Raw genomic sequence first — 15,548 nt, 5'->3', positions numbered from 1 at the left:
ACGAGCGATGTCAGAGCAGAATGGACTAAAATACAGTAGAATACTATAGAATACAGTACAGTATGGACGAGCGATGTCAGAGCAGAATGGACTAAGATACAGTAGAATAGCGTAGAAAAACCCCAGTATAAACATAAGTTCTCACCAGCTTGGACAATCCACTGCTAGCAGCATCATACCTGAAATCTGTGTTAACAGCTGATTTAACTTCTACCAATCCCAAATGAATCAACAATCAATTGAAACAWTTCTACTCTGCTCTTTACTTGTGAGCTAAGGCCAGAGGGGCAGCCGTCCTTATCAGAAAAGGCACTCCGTTTGTTTCCTTCAAAGTCTTTTCAGATACTAATGGCAGATGTGTTATAGTGATGGGGAAACAGTTTAGCACACAGGTTGATCTGGCTAACCTCTATGGTCCTAATTGGGATGACGCTYAATTTTTCTCGGACCTCATTGCAACACTTCCTTACCTCAACTCTCATCATTTAATACTGGGCGGAGATTTCAACTGTGTATTACGTCCAAGTCTAGACAGATCCAGACCAAAGACYAACAAAGTAACATCAAAATCAGGCTCAGTAATCAACTCATTTCCAGAATCCTATAATTTGTCTTATTCATGAAGGAGGAGCTATCCCACTGCTAAAAAGTACAATGTTTTTTATCCAGTCCACCGCTCATACTCTAGGTTTGACTTTTTYCTGCTGGACAATACAATTCTTCCTTCTGTAACTAATAGCCAATATCACAGCATCGTTATCTCAGAACATAGCCCTGTCCAGCTAAATATCTGCATTCGGGACAGTAGTGCATCACAATGCGTRTGGCGASKTGACCCACTACTACTATCCTGTAGTGCCCATCAACTCACATTGATGTCTTTTTACAGATCAGCTGCACCGTTCTACTGTGTGGGAGTCGTTAAAAGCATATCTAAGGGGATACATTATTTCATACACAGCGTACGACAACAAACAGAGCACTAAATGCTTATTGGAACTATCAACTCATTCTAGATGTGGACAACATATACGCCTCTTCTCCGACTCCTGAACTCTACAATGAGAGACTGCTACACCAATCGGAATTTGACAWTCTTTCCACKAAACAAACGGAGCAGCTTTTGTTTAAGTCGAGGCAGACATTTTATGAACACGGAGAGAAAGCTGGCAAGTTGTTATCTCACCAGCAATCCACTGCTACTGTAGCAGCACCAGACCTGAAGTCTGTGTTGCAGCTGATTTCACTTCTACCAATCCCAAAGAAATCAACAATACATTGAAGCAATTCTACTCTGCTCTTTCCTCGTCAGAGACTCTTCCTGACACATCTCGTATGCATGCATTTCTAGACAGTCTGAACATCCAGACTGAACAAACCAACATGAATGCCTCAATAAGTGATGAGGAAGCTACTCTGGCAATCCAGTCCATGCAGAGTGGTAAAGCTCCTGGACCTTCCCTATTGAATTTTATAATGCATTCTCTTCCAAACTATCCCCTATCCTCAGCTCAATGTACAATGAAATCCTTTCTAATCAGAAACTGCCCCAGACACTTACCCAGGCGACAATTTTGGGTTTTGCTTAAAAAGGACAAGAATCCCCTAGACTGTGGCTCATACCGCCCTATAAGCCTCTTGTGCTGCGATTATAAAATTCTCACTAAGGTCCTCTCGTGCCGTTTAGAGACAGTGATGCCTAATATAATTAACTCTGACCAAACCGGATTTATCTCAGGTAGGCAATCTTTCTAWWATATGCGCCAGCTATTTAATGTTCTTGATTCTGCCCACTCAACTCTACAGCCAGAGGTCGTCATCTCTCTTGATGCTGAGAAGGCTTTCGACCRGGTTGAGTGGGAATATCTATTTACAGTACTGGATTAAGATTTCGTACTTCTCCCAAGTGGCTTCTGTTGGCACTGACAATGTTACCTCCAGCTACTTCCCTCTCCACAGGGGGACCAGGCAGGGTTGTTGTTTATCCCCTTTCCTATTTGATATGGCTAGTGAGCCTCTTGCTAGKACGAGAGGCTTGAGGGAATATTAAGGGGCAACATAGCTCACAAGATGCCCTTATATGCAGTTGATCTTATTTTATACATCTCTAACCCTGTGAAGTCTATACCCTAACTCTTGGATATGCTACAAGGTTTTGAGACATTCTCTGGTTATMAGCTAAAACKAACAAAAATTGTACTCCTTCCCATTAATCAGTTAGCAGAAGGTATTGGCTATGCAAATTTCCCATTTAAGGTGCAGCATCAGGTCTTTACTTATTTGGGGATAAAGGTCACACGCTAATTTAAGGCGGGTAGGGAGGGTTGGGTGGATGGGGGAATGAAGAGCTGGGGTTGTACTGTTCTTATGTTCTCATATCTGAAAAACTCAAAATAAAGTTACAAAAATAAGTAATACGAWATGTGGTTCTCRGTAACGTCYGGACGAGCACAAMTGAGACAGCTAAGACATCACCACGTTGACCAATCGCATCRCTACTATTACACCCACTTGGTTCATCAACACACTAGTGCAAAGTACACTGTGTGTGTGTGTGTGTAGGCCTTTACATGTTGGTGTTAGTGTGGCTCCCGTTAGGTCCTACCATGCATCGTGTGTGTCTGTATGGTCGTCTGTTGTGGTGGTGGCCCGGTGCATTTCATCTAACCATTAGCAGTCTACTGAGCTGAAATGACTTTCCCTGCACCTGGGACCATGAGCCGTTTCAAATCAATGCTTGTGGCCKCTCTTAAATCAATGAGCCTCGTTGATTTAACTGGGGGACTCAACTGTGAAGCATGACCCAGAGAGACAGACAGAGAGAGACAGAGAGAGACAGGGAGAGCGAGATAGTTAGACAGAGAGAGAAAGGGAGAGAGAGAGAGATGAAGACAGAGGGAGGGAGAGACGGACAGGGAGGGAGGAAGAGAGAGAGAGAGGGGTATGAAGAGAGACATGGAGAGAGAGAGGGAGGGAGAGAGAAAGAGAGAGAGATGAAGACAGGGAGGGAGAGACGGACAGGGAGGGAGAGAGGGGGAGCTGGAGGGTTAGCAAGAGACTCATTCACAAGCACTGACCTCTATAATTACCAAATGTGCTTGCGCTGAAATAATTGCCCATTTGAGGAGGCAGGTGAATTTCATCTCTCTCTCTCTCTCTCTCTCTCTCTCCGCCTCATTGCTTTGAGAATCAGCACATCACTACACTACACTATGGCAGGCAGCTCTCTGATGCCTCTGTGCTCTGCAGCTTCTGTTCTTTTTCTGGACCTAAGGCTGATTCCAATTTGTTTTGTTTCATCTCAGTGAGTATGTGCCTTTGTGTATATGTGTTTTTCTGTGCGTGTGTGCTTGCGTGCGTGCGTGCATGCGTGCGTGCGTGCGTGTGTGTGTGTTTATGTGTGTGCATGTGTGTGTTTCTGTATTCATGAGTGTGTATGTGTGTGTGTATGTGTGTGTGTGTGTGTGTGTGTGTGTGTATGTGTGCAAGAGAGCAAAACAAATGGTTAGAGAGAGTGTGTTCCATAGAAGGAGAGATGGAGAGAGTGTGGCAGAGGAGGAAGAGAGGAGGTGGGCGTGTGGGGAAAAGGAGAGAGGGAGGGAGGTCGTGCGGGGCGTGGGCCAGGCTCGGGAGGGCAGATGTATTTATCTGGGTAATGATAGTCATCTGGGGCTGGCACACAGTGCCCCACTACTCAGCAGTGACAGTGATGTAGAGCACTGGGCTCTGTGGAGGGGCCCTGGCTGCAGATACCATGGCAGCAGCCAGCCCAGTCCCCACGGTGCTCATTAAACTTCCATAGATTGCCTTTCCACCCCCTCTCCCTTCCTCCATACCTCCCTCCCTCCTTCCATCTCTAGTCCCCTCTCCCCCCGCTGGGCCTTTCAAAAGTGCTTTTTATTAATTCATAAAAACACATTGCACAAGTGATTGAGTCTGATGTGCACTGGAGCAGCAAAATATGAGAGAGAGAGAGGTCGTCAGATTGGGAACAGGCCGGGTGGGGGGTGGGTGGGTGCACCCCCCCTCCAATTCAGACACCACCACCTCATCCCCCCCCCCCCCCCCCGAACACAGGCATTGGTGGTTCAGCAGGGATGGAGTGAGGGGGGAGAAAGAAGTGATGAGAAAAGGGGAGCTAGAAGGCTAGACAGATGTGTTGTGAAACATTAATAGCCAGTGCAGCAGCTTCCCTCAGGCTGTGGGGATGAAGGGCAGCCAACACAACTGCTGTGTTTCCCGCTTTCTCTTTTTACCCCCCCTCCCTTCTTCTCTCTCTCTCTGTGTCTCTCTCCTCTCCTCTACGCTGACATGTACAGATTAAGCAGCATAAACACGTCTAACTATTCTGGCTGGGTGTGTTGTCAGTGTTCTCTATCCGCGTGCACACACATGTGTGAGCGTGCCAACGGAGGGACGCAGGGCTGCTCATATTGTGGCTCTCTCTCTCGTTCTCCACCCCCACATCTCACTCTCTCTCTCTATCTCTCTCTCCCTCTCTCCTCTAAGAAGAGGACAGGCAGAGAAAGAAGAGAGAGAGGAACAGGCCTCAGATATGGATTACTACGATTGAATTAAAAACATTAGCTCGGGGCGAACAAATGAATCCTGATGATGAGGGTACTGGGGGAAAATTGAGAAAATGTGTTTGGCTGCGAGGGCCTTGAAAGCACCGGCTAATGGAATGGTGGAAGAGAGAAGCCAGAGCGAGGGAGAGAAAGAGGGAGAGGGAGGGAGGGTGAGAGGGAAGGAGAGACAGGGTGGGAGGGAGCCAGACTGATGAACATAGAGAGCGATTGAGTAGCTAGAAGAGAGAGAGAGAGAAAGACAGAGAGAAATGAATGGAGAGGGGCCAGCAGGCTTCAAATTATCCATCATTACAGGCCAGCTCCATAACTATTACCCCTCTGGCCTGGGAGTGTGGGCTGGGCTGGGCAGAYGCGGATCGTATCCAGAGAGAGAGGAAGGCAGGCGGACAAAAACACATTGAATAACAGCTGCAGTTTGGCCCTCCCCTGAGCAGGAGAAATTATGGGTAGCCATCACATCCCCGACAGTGCCAACTTATGCCGTAACCCTGTTCCATCAWKACCAGGTCATCATGACTTTGTGTGACGGTGGCTAACCTCTATGTATATTTATTCATGCAAAGTGCACGCAGACATTCACCACCTATGATCTTATGACAGCGCATGTGGACATTAGAGATAGAATCTAGGGGCCTTCGTCGCCAGCTATGCCCAAAAAAGTGACCCTGGCACTTGTGGCGAAGTTGTGGATTCTCTGGCATTGAGACAGTGTAATATGCTGCCCAACTTCACTGTGTGAGACTGGTAGTGACCCCATTGAAATGCAGGCAAGGTGGGCATGGGCTGACAGGTGGGCAGCCACCCAACCTGAACCCAGCCACCCAGCCTGTCCCATTTTTAGAGCAGAGCACCACCACCACCACCACCACCACCACCACCACCACCACCACCACCACCCCACGCCCAGTCAGTCACGCACCGCCTGGCTCGGTCACCCAAGCGTAACCGACAGCAACAGAAGGAAACAGAAGCCGATGCTAATAGGACACAAACACATCGCTGCATTAATGCACTTCCCCTAATGCTTATCTATGATTATAATGACTTATTATAATTGCTCTATTTATCTGGATAATGCATTGTGGGAATGCGCCGGGAGCAATCTGGGCTAGTCAGCTGATTGTGAGTAGCAAGCACAGGGTAGAATCAAGGTTGCGGTGAAACAGGGGCCTGTGCGAGTGGGCATTCTCCATTTTGGCTTTGTTTCATTAGTGTTGTGTGTTGTGTTGTGTGTGTGTGTGTGTGTGTGTGTGGTGTGTGTGGGTTGTGTGGTGTGTGTGTGTGTGTGTGGTGTGTGGTGTTGTTGTGTGGTGTGGTGTGTCTTAATTCTATGAATCAGGATAGGTGGGATAACTTTATGGATAACTCTCTGGGTGTCGGTATCATGGATCTCTCTGGGTGTCGGAATCATGGATCACTCTTGGTGTGACATATGGATCACTCGTGGGTGTAATCATGATCATCTGGGGTTAGACATTATGGATCACTCTGACGGGTGGGAGACATTGATGGATCACTCTGACGGGTGTAGACATTATGATCACTCTCTGAGGATATAACCATTTATGGATCACTCTCTGGTGTAGTTAGGATCACTTTGGAGATCATGGATCACTCTGGTGTAGACATGGGATCATTGCGGATGAATAATCACTCTAGGGATGTACATCATGATCATTCTGGGTATAGACATTATGGATCACTCTCTGGTGTACATTAGGATCGCTTCTGTGTGTAGCTTAGCTCTCGAGCAATTATGGATCACTCTCTGGGTGTAGACATTATATGGATAACTCTTTGGTGTAGATATTATGGATCATCTTGGGTCTACTATGGTCCCTTCTGGGATAGACATTATGTCCTCTCTGGTGATACATTATGGATCACTCTCTGGTGTAGACATTCATGAATCATCTACTGGGTGTGGCTATATCGGATCACTCTCTGGGTTATATCATTATTGGATCACCTGACGGTGTAGGACATTATGATCCGCTCTATGGGTATGACATCATGAATCTTGGGTGTAGCATTATGGATCATCACTCTCTGGAGTTATGAATTATGATCTTCTCTGGGTGCTAGACATTATGAATTCACTCGACGTGTAGACCATTATGTCCTTGGACGGGTGTAGACAGTAAACAAGCCAAGCAAGGCCCTTCACAATAGAGACTGGAGGAGGAGAGCTTGTTGATGTCGGGGATCATTTACTCTAGCCTGACCATGTATTCCCCTGAGCCCCCAGCCATGACTAATGGCACACAGATCTGATTCCACAGTGATTCGCCATCCTTACAGAGAAAGAGATGGAAAGATAGAAAGAAAGAAATAAACATTTACAGAAAGGTAGAAAGATGAAAGATGAAAAGGAGAGAAAGAGTGAGGTGGGAAATCACCTAGCATCTGGCACATGCTGTCAGTCCAGATTTCCCTAGCCATTAGGGCGAGGTGTGTGTGTGTGTGTGTGCGTGCGTGCGTTTGTGCATGTGTGTGTGTGTGTACGTGTGCATGTTTGCATTTGTGTGTGTGAGGAGGGGACGCTTAAAGAGGTTCTCTACTGATTCGGACTGTGAACAAAATAATTATACCTCTACTGTATATAGGAGTGAGAACTCTACTATAAGACAAGTTAATTCAAATGCAGTCCGAGACAGAGAGAGACACCTGGCRAAATCTGCTAAGGTAGGAGAGACGGCAGAGACAAATAGGGTGCGAGAGAGTGAGGGGAGAGAGAGAGAAGGTAAAGGAATGGTGGGCAGCCAACAGAGAGTAGGGACAGTAAACAGATCTATATATTTCTTCTGTATTTCTACCTTCTCGCTCTCTCTCCTCGCCSCATGCACTATCATTACCAGTTGTCGCGGCAACTGAGATACAGCAATCAAAGAAGCACGACGAGAGGCAGCAAGATGAAAGGAGGGAGAAAATGGAGGGAGAGAGAAAGGGAGATAAAAAGGAGGGCCTGTGGTTAGGAGGGTAATGAACCTAGTGTAMAAAAGAAATACAAATCTCTCAGATATAGGACAGACGCTATGTATWTTAGATGTTATCTGGGACTACAGTACCTGGGGTTCCATGTAGTCAATGTGTTATTCAATGTGTTTGTATGGGCTAATAGCAGTAAGGCCCAAAATTATTTTGTATCATTTTTCTTTTCTTTTTCACAGAGGTGGCAACCCACAGGTCCCAGAGTGGTGGGGGAGAAATTGTTTCCTTGGGCCCAGAGATTTTCCTGATCTGGTAAACTCTGGGTATGACATAGTAATAAATCAGCTGTACATTTTTTTTTAATATGGGCTATGATGGGACCAGATTTTTTTAAATCATGTCATATGGTTTAAAAAATATAAAAATCCTGGAAAACCTCCTGACCCTAGGTAGGATGATAACATAAAAATCATGTCAAACAAATCATGAGTCGAATCCCTCTGTGGAAAGGGTTCTACATGGAACCCAAAAGGGTTCTACCTAGAACCAAAMGGGTTCTACCTGGAACTTAAAGGGGTTCTTTACAGGGTTCTCCTATGGGGACAGCCGAATATACTTTTCTTCTAAGAGTGTAGCTACACCACAGTAAGCGTGGGAGGGAGGAAGTGCTAGCCCACCAGAAGAAGGGGGGCTGGCTGTGTCTGAGTGAGGTGTTTGTCTGTGCTGCCCCAGTGAACATCAATCTGTTTAATTTTAGCTACAGATTGTCGCTGTCTCTTTATGCATGGCCAGCATGAGGCCTACATCCGTCACGAGGCAGCACATTAACAAGGAGACRGGCTGTTAGGAGGAACAGATGGCCACCTGGCCGAAGTGTCGTAGTGCAGGACGCCCGCCCGGCAGGGGTTTCAGTGCCAGTTCCTAGAACCCAGGGCCTGGTGGGCAGAGAGGAAGTCTGACCCTGGTCCATTAGAAGTAGTCAGGCAGACTGGAGGGCCACTGGTGGAGGAGGGGTGGGGGTTTGGGCCGAGGATGGATCTGGATGGGCACATAGAGATAGGGTGACCACATGTCCCGGATTGAAATTTAGCAACAAATTCAAACACCACTAATTTAGAAAGAAATGGATTTGTTTCAGTCAGACATTCCAACCTGTCTTTTGCAGTCACGTTGCGCTTATGAAAATATATAAATCATCACCAGTAGCCTAAGCCTACTGGTGATGTTCAACACTTCTCCAATCGTTGTTGAGATGCGATATTCTGCGCAGTGCCAAAACGAACTATGAACAAACTATATTMATTTGGGGACAGGTCAAAATGCTTGAAACATTTATGGCAATTTAGCTAGCTAGCTTGGTGTTGCTAGCTAATTTGTCCTGGGATATAAACGTTGGGTTGTTATTTTACCTGAAATGCACAAGGTCCTCTACTCTGAAAATGAACACAGATAAAAGGGGAAACTGAGTTGTTTCTAGTGATCTCTCCTCCTTCCACAGACAGAACCCTTCAGGCTCAGTCTCGCATTAACATCTGCTAACCATGTGTATGTGACTAATAAATTTGATTTGATTTATTGATTCTTCTCTTTGGACTTATATGGTTGTCACGCCCTGACCAGAGTTTGCTTTGTATGTTTTATGTTTTGGTTGGTCAGGGTGTGATCTGTGTGGGCATTCTATGTTGTTTGTCTGGTTTGTCTATTTCTGTGTTTGGCCTGATATGGTTCTCAATCAGAGACAGGTGTTTTGCGTTGTCTCTGATTGGGAACCATATTTAGGTAGCCTGTTTTGTATTGTGGTTGTGGGTTATTGTCTATGTCTATGTGTAGTGTTTTAGTGTCAGCACTATTTGTTATATAGCTTCACGTTCGTTTGTTGTTTTGTATAGTTTGTCAAGTGTTTCTCGTCTTCGTTTCATTAAATAAGATAATGTATTCATATCACGCTGCGCCTTGGTCCTCCTCTCTTCACATTACGACGAACGTGACAATGGTTGTTGACAACCAACTTTTTAACATGCATTACCACCACCAACTGGACGGAGTGTGGACCTCAGTTCCTCTTTCAATCACCCATGTGGGTATATGCTCCTAAACCAATGAGGAGATTGAAGAGGCGGGACTTGCAGCGCGTCAAGCGTCACAAATAGAACCAAGTTCTATTTTAGCGCCTGGCTAGGTTTCAGGATGTCTATTCCATCCTGGTTCTGCACTAAATGCAAACGGCCTGGCCGTTGATACAGTATTTAAGACGTATAATTCAAATGATACACAAATGATCCGACTCCGTCGTGCTGATCGTTGTAATAATTGTCTGTGCTGATCGTTGAAGTAATCTGTCTGTGCTGATCATTGTAGTAATCTGTCTGTGCTGATCATTGTAGTATCTGTCTGTGCTGATCGTTGCAGTATCTCTGTCTGTGCTGATCGTTGTAGTAATCTGTCTGTGCTGATCGTTGCAGTAATCTGTCTGTGCTGATCGTTGTAGTAATCGTCTGTGCTGATCATTGTAGTAATCTGTCTGTGCTGATTGTTGTAGTAATCTGTCTGTGCTGTCGTTGTAGTAATCTGTCTGTGCTGATCGTTGTAGTAATCTGTCTGTGCTGATCGTTGTAGTAATCTGTCTGTGCTGATCGTTGTAGTAATCTGTCCTGTGCTGATCGTTGTAGTAATCTGTCTGTGCAGATGCCAGCAGCATAACGCATACCCACTGCTGGCTTGCTTCTGAGCTAAGCAGGGTTGGTCCTGGTCAGTCCCTGGATGGGTGACCAGATGCTGCTGGAAGTGGTGTTGGAGGCCAGTAGGAGGCACTCTTTCCTCTGGTCTAAAAAAAAAAAATATATATCCCAATGCCCCAGGGCAGTGATTGGGGACACTGCCCTGTGTAGGGTGCCGTCTTTCGGTGGACGTTAAACGGGTGTCCTGACTCTCTGAGGTCATTAAAGATCCCATGGCACTTATCGTAAGAGTAGGGGTGTTAAACCCGGTGTCCTGGCTAAATTCCAATCTGGCCCTCAAACCATCATGGTCACCTAATACTCCCAGTTTACAATTGGCTCATTCATCCCCTCCTCTCCCCTGTAACTTTCCCCAGGTCGTTGCTGCAAATGAGAACGTGTTCTCAGTCAACTTACCTGGTAAAAAATTAATAAAAAAAAAATCTGTCTGGTGCTGATCGTTGTAGTAATCTTGTCTGTGCTGTACTCGTTGTGAGGTAAATCTGTCTGTGCTGTCAGTTGCAGTAATCCTGTCTGTGCTGATCGTTGTAGTAATCTGTCTGTGATGATCGTTGTAGTAATCTGTCTGTGCTGATCGTTGTAAGGTAATCTGGCTGTGCCTGTGCTTGATCGTTGTAGTAGATCTGTCTGTGGCATGATCGTGGTGTATGAATCCTGTCTGTGATGATCGTTGTAGCAATCTGTCTGTGCTGATCGTTGTAGTAATCTGTCTGTGCTGATCGTTGTAGTAATCTGTCTGTGCTGATCGTTGTAGTAATCTGTCTGTGATGATCGTTGTAGTAATCTGTCTGTGCTGATCGTTGTAGTAATCTGTCTGTGTTGATCGTTGTAGTGATCTGTCTGTGCTGATCGTTGTAGTGATCTGTCTGTGCTGATCGTTGTAGTGATCTGTCTGCTGATCGTTGCAGTAATCTGTCTGTGCTGATCGTTGTAGTGATCTGTCTGCTGATCGTTGCAGTAATCTGTCTGTGTTGAATATTGTAGTGGCGTACTACTCATATGCACTCTTATACAAATGCCTCATCATCCTGCATGCTCCTGATAGCAACTAGGCAGCCATGTTGGATTAATGTCATGGAGGGGCATGGGGAGTGACATACTGTATGATGCAGGCTCTGTTGGCTCAGTGTGCGTGTGGTTGCCTGGTGTGGGGATGTTCTCTGGCCATGAGACGGCTCTTTGTGCGGCCAAGCCACTTGCTTCTGTGTGGAACTTGACATCCCCGAGCACAAAGGAACAAGTGCACAGTGTGTAGGAGGGACCGGAGCCAGAGGAAAAGGGGGGATGAGAGGGTAATGGGGGGATGGAGGGAGGAGGGGAGGCGCCTTGGAGGAGGAGGCTGGAAAGCGATGAGCGCCATCTGCTGTTTGGTCACACTCTGTGACGTCAGTGACCCACATGCCTTTTCTCCTTGGTGTCATTGGCCAACGGTATGAGGTCACTGGAAACTGACGCACCAGATGTTAATCTGTTTTTTAAGGAGTCAAATCACTGAATGATCAACAGAATAGTTTTGTCAATTAAAATGACCTCATTATCTCCAGACATGCCCTCCATAACAATCAGATAACAGCACTGTGATTGAATTTAAAACCAGGTCTTGATCTGAACAAATCATATGCTGTATATCGTTTTGTTCATTGACTCCCTGACACTTTGATGTTTACCAAACRTTCATTTATCATTGATTAACGTACATATATGAAAGCAGGAGAATGAGGAAGAGAGAATTGACATGAGATAACAGATGTATCTTGTGGGTTCACAGACTCATGTTGAGACACTGATGGATTCTGTTTACAGTGGGTCTTTAGTAAGCTCTTCCCATCAATAGAAATGGCATTAGTTCTCTCAGCAGTTAATAGCCAATCGATGGCCAGAGAAGATTATGGGAGTCCTGCTGGATAAGAGCACTGTGTGATGATTGGTATCACAATGATAAGACAGGATGTAGCGAAGTGTCTTGTGTTGGCTGTGTGTGTGTGTGTGTGTGTGTGTGTGTGTTGTGTTGTGTTGTGTGTGTGTGTGTGTGTGTGTGTGTGTGTGTGTGTGTGTGTGTGTGTGTGTGTGTGTGTGTGTTATATATATAATATATAATATATATATATATAATTATATATATATATTATATATATATTATATATAATATATAATATCACCACCAGGCCCCCTGCGGATGTGGGTTGCACTGTCAGGCCGAGTCAGAAATCACAGACACAGCTTGATTCTCTGTCACTTCCCTGGAGAGACCCGCACGCATGCGCAACACACACACACACACACACACACACACACACACACACACACACACACACACACACACACACACACACACACACAACACACACACACACCACACACACACACACACACACACACACACACACACACACACACACACACAACCACCACACACTACATACACACACACACGGCCCGCTGCCTCATCACCCCAGGAGACAGTGCAGAAGTTGGGGCTGAATGGCTAGGCAGTTGGGTGGCTAGGCACCACATCAACCCTCCTATCTGCTCTTTAAGTTCACCGAGAGCCTGAAGCGTTGTTAGGCCTGGGTACAGATGTTTTTTCTCCATCAATTTTCCAGCCGGAACACACATGAGCTGGTTCTCACTCTTAGAGCTGTTTGAGAGTGCCCTGGGTGAAACCCTGGCAAAGCCAAGCCGTCACTAGGAGGATGGAGGGCAGAGAGGAGGTCACAGATAGCCATGACTGTCTCAGTGTCACGCCAGCCTGACTTCAAATCAGATTGGATCTTTAGGAAGCTGGCACTAGCTACCACAGTGAAGGGCTGGATGGTGGATGATAGATACAGTCTCTATCACAGTGAAGGGCTGGATGGTGGATGATAGATACAGTCTCTATCACAGTGAAGGGCTGGATGGTGGATGATAGATACAGTCTCTATCACAGTGAAGGGCTGGATGAATAGATACAGTCTCTATCACAGTGAAGGGCTGGATGGTGGATGATAGATACAGTCTCTATCACAGTGAAGGGCTGGATGGTGGATGATAGATACAGTCTCTATCACAGTGAAGGGCTGGATGGTGGATGATAGATACAGTCTCTGTAGTGTACACTCTGAAATGCCTCCAAGGGAGTGTCTTCCTACCAGTGAACAGGGTGAGAAACACACTACGTGACATTTAATGCAGCGTGGAGAAGAATAAGAAGCCAACTAACCTCTTTCATCGTCTTTCTTTTTCTCTCTTTCTCTACCTCTGTCTGTCTCTCTCTCTCTCTCTACTCTGTCTGTCTCTCTCTCTCCCTCTGTCTGTCTCTCTCCTACTCTGTCTGTCTCTCTCTCTACCTCTGTCTGTCTCTCTCTACCTCTGTCTGTCTCTCTCTCTACCTCTGTCTGTCTCTCTCTCTACCTCTGTCTGTCTCTCTCTCCATCTAGGGCCACTAGAGCAGCTAAACAACACGTTTTGCGTTATCTCTCTAATGACCGTGAATGTGGCCAGGAGCACGCACGGASCACAGGTGGGTCTATGTGAGATAGTGTAGTGTTGTGTCTTGAAAACACAAATGATCTCAGCTGGAATTGCACCATTATTTCAATCAAAGAACTCAATTGTCACTGATAGGAGATTTTCTGCTCTGCTGTTTCACATTTGATTCAAAGGGGTTAAGATTCTATCAGATGGGCGCCAGCCGACTCCCACAAAGCATTTGTTTTGGCGGTGGAACTGCGCTAGAGCTGTCAAATCCACAAGTAGCTCCCGGATTATGTCTAAAGCGGACACTGTCATTGGCTGCACAGAGTCGCACTAACACTAGAAGCGCCAATTGAGTCATTTTGACTTAATATGAATTTAAAATTGAGATACTGTATCTCTGCCACGCCTGCCTCCATGCTTGACTTTTCCTAAATACATCTATTAAACACAGGTATGTTGTTAGAATTTCGATATCACAAACATAATTTGTGTTTTAGCAGTTTTAAAAGGACATGTCATTTTTTTCCAGGGAGTGACAAAGTATTTTTTTCTCCAAATCCTCTTCCCAGAGTCACATGCAGGTAAGACTGTTTCAAAATATCACTATTTCCAAGATTAACCTCTGTTCCACACATGAGCATGAGTCAATAGTTAGTTTACAGTAAGATAAACGAATGAAAATGCTATGGTGTTCTTTGAAATAACTATTTTTTTCATGTTATCCAAGACCTTCATAAACACAACCAAATGTACATTTTCCCAATAGCATATATTAAATATATTTMTTATAATGTTGGAGTCAAAATGACGGTTTTCTAAACAGCCTTGTTTACAAGTCAGAGCACTAGCATCTGAGCAACATACAAATGATCGTAAAATAGAAACAAATTACTCATTTGAAATTTGTGACAGGCACACAAAAAATGTAAATGTCTTGTGTCCAGTTCATGATTTTCTTCATGATAATTCCAATTTGTTGTGGCTAATGTTAGCTAGTTTAGCTAGGTGGCTAATGTTAGCTAGTTTAGCTAGGTGGCTAATGTTAGCTAGGCTAGGCGTTACGGTTAGGGTAAGGGTTAGCTAACATGTTAGCTAGGCTAGGTGTTAAGGTTAGGGTTAGCTAACATGTTAGCTAGGCTAGGTGTTAAGGTTAGGGTAAGGGTTAGCTAACATGTTAGCTAGACTAGGTGTTAAGGTTAGGGTTAGGGTAAGGGTTAGCTAACATGTTAGCTAAGTAGATAAAAAGTAGCAAATAGTTACAAAATTAGCTAAAATTATAAAGTTGTCCATCACCTACGCGTTATACGCCCACCCATCCTCCTTGAGCAACCTCCCTCCTATCGTTTCGGTCTTACCTTCATCTGTRATTGAAACGCACTGGATACAAAATAATTTGTTGGACACACATATTTACATATTTTTGTGTCTGTCATTTGTAATTCGTGTCTATTTCATCAGAATTCTTGATAAGGGGTAGTTGTGAGATTGGGCTGATAGAAATCCTCATTCTTTTTGTTAATTTGAGTGTCATTATTTCTATAGAGCAAGACACTTTCTCGTTCTGAAGTTCTAAGGCGAGTGGGACRGGTGTGGCTTCGTGAAAATGACCACACAGCCGCTCACTGATTTGACAGCTCCAACATAGTTACACATCCGACACAGCCAGAAATACAGCTATGCGGGTGTCGGCTAATCGCGGGTTAACCCTTGATCTGACTGAATCTAGACCGGGCTATATTGGAGGCGTTGGGTTAACCCTTGATCTGACTGAATCTAGACCAGGCTATATTGGAGGCGTTGGGTTAACCCTTGATCTGACTGAATCTAGACC

At 45.3% G+C, this 15,548-nt stretch overlaps 1 protein-coding gene across 1 annotated transcript in view; it reads right to left on the bottom strand.

Annotated features, from left to right (window-relative positions):
• LOC139026794 (uncharacterized) overlaps window positions 1-1,330 on the bottom strand; it is a 3,654-nt gene extending 2,324 nt beyond the window's left edge. The window contains 1 exon segment of the mRNA XM_070442076.1: window positions 1,294-1,330. Coding sequence (XP_070298177.1) covers window positions 1,294-1,330 — 37 coding nt within the window.
• Window positions 1,331-15,548: the final 14,218 nt, after the last annotated feature.

This window comes from Salvelinus sp. IW2-2015, unplaced genomic scaffold (assembly GCF_002910315.2).
Source record: "Salvelinus sp. IW2-2015 unplaced genomic scaffold, ASM291031v2 Un_scaffold5836, whole genome shotgun sequence".
Lineage (NCBI taxonomy): Eukaryota > Metazoa > Chordata > Actinopteri > Salmoniformes > Salmonidae > Salvelinus > Salvelinus sp. IW2-2015.
The sequence above is the reverse complement of the archived record's forward strand: the minus strand, read 5'-3'. Positions and strand labels throughout refer to the sequence as shown.